This window comes from Aptenodytes forsteri, unplaced genomic scaffold (assembly GCF_000699145.1).
Source record: "Aptenodytes forsteri isolate BGI_AS27 unplaced genomic scaffold, ASM69914v1 Scaffold96, whole genome shotgun sequence".
Classification (NCBI taxonomy): Eukaryota; Metazoa; Chordata; class Aves; order Sphenisciformes; family Spheniscidae; genus Aptenodytes; species Aptenodytes forsteri.
The window spans coordinates 1,733,144-1,734,316 of record NW_008795029.1 but is presented as its reverse complement, the minus strand read 5'-3'; the positions used below and the strand labels follow the sequence as shown (position 1 = coordinate 1,734,316).

The following is a 1,173-nucleotide window of genomic DNA, read 5'->3' as shown; positions in this document are numbered from 1 at the left end:
GGGGGGGTGGGGGGGGGGGGGAGCACTCACTCCAGCACATCCGTAAACCCGACCGTATCACCCCCCCCACGCACACCAAGCCAGTCCCGTCGCCCCCCGCCCCACCGAGCGGGGGTGTTTTAAGGGGGAAGCGAAATCCCCCCCCCCCCCCCCCCACAGCCATAATGAATACTGTACATTCCTAAATGTTGTGCTGTAATCTCTCCCTCTCTGTCCACCCAGCACTTTCTTCTGTACCCCCAAACCCCTCCACCTCAGCCCCACGGCCGGGGACGGCCCCCCTTTGTGCACCGCACACCCCACTTCCCTGCCCCCGCCTTCTTGGCCAGCAATTTACACAGAAAAGCAGAGTCCTTGCTTAATAAGAGAAGCTGGAGACCTTTTGTTCCGCCCCATGACAAGAGCTAACGCTGCAGATCAGCCCCTCTCTCTCCTCGGATCTCTCCTCCCGGCTTTCTCCCTCCTCTCACCTCCCAAAAATAAAACTACCATCCCTGCGGGGTGCAGAGGGGCAAACGGAGCCGAGGCTCAGCTCTGAAGAGAAGAAAGGGAAAGGCACCCTCCCCCCCCGAGCCCCATACCACACACACACACATATATAGAAAGCACTTACCTTGATATTTGGCGTCAATTTCCCTCATCAAGGAGACATTTCTCTGCAGATCGAAGGGCATAGACTCGATGGAGTCCAGATAATCCTCCACATAGTTCACTAGGTGAAGCTGGTCTCCGTTTGCAGGACTCAACATTTTCATCCGGCAAAGAAAAAAAAATATCCTTCCCCACACCTCTCTCTCTCTGTCTGCGTGAGAGCAAGTGCTGCTCCCTCCAAAGACGGTAACCCCGATGAACGGCTCACTCCCTGCCCACCTCTCTCTGTAGCTCCCCCAAAAAACCGAGAGAAGCTACATCTGACTCCTCTTGTGTGAAACAGAGGGAGAGAGAGAGACACACACACCCTCCGCTAGTCCCCTACAGCCAGCAGCAGCTGATTGAATGGCTGTCGTTGTGGGTAATTCACGAAGGAGGTGGTAGGAACAATCGGAGGGATTTGTGTGTGTGTGTGAGGGGGGGGGGGGGGGAGGAGGAGGAGAAAGGAGGGGGGCTCAAACCAGCTCCTCCGAAACAATCTGGAAACAAAATGTGCTCTGCACAGTGTCTGGCAGAAGCAGA

The 1,173-nt window shown here is 56.1% G+C and overlaps 1 protein-coding gene across 1 annotated transcript in view; it reads right to left on the bottom strand.

Moving 5' to 3' along the window:
• The window catches only part of ING1 (inhibitor of growth family member 1), a 6,943-nt gene extending 5,930 nt beyond the window's left edge, over positions 1-1,013 (bottom strand). The window contains exon 1 of the mRNA XM_009276061.2: positions 614-1,013. Within this exon, the coding sequence (XP_009274336.1) occupies positions 614-755 (142 nt within the window). The 5' untranslated portion in view covers positions 756-1,013. The remainder of the gene's footprint in view (positions 1-613) is intronic.
• Between the last annotated feature and the right edge of the window lie 160 nt (positions 1,014-1,173).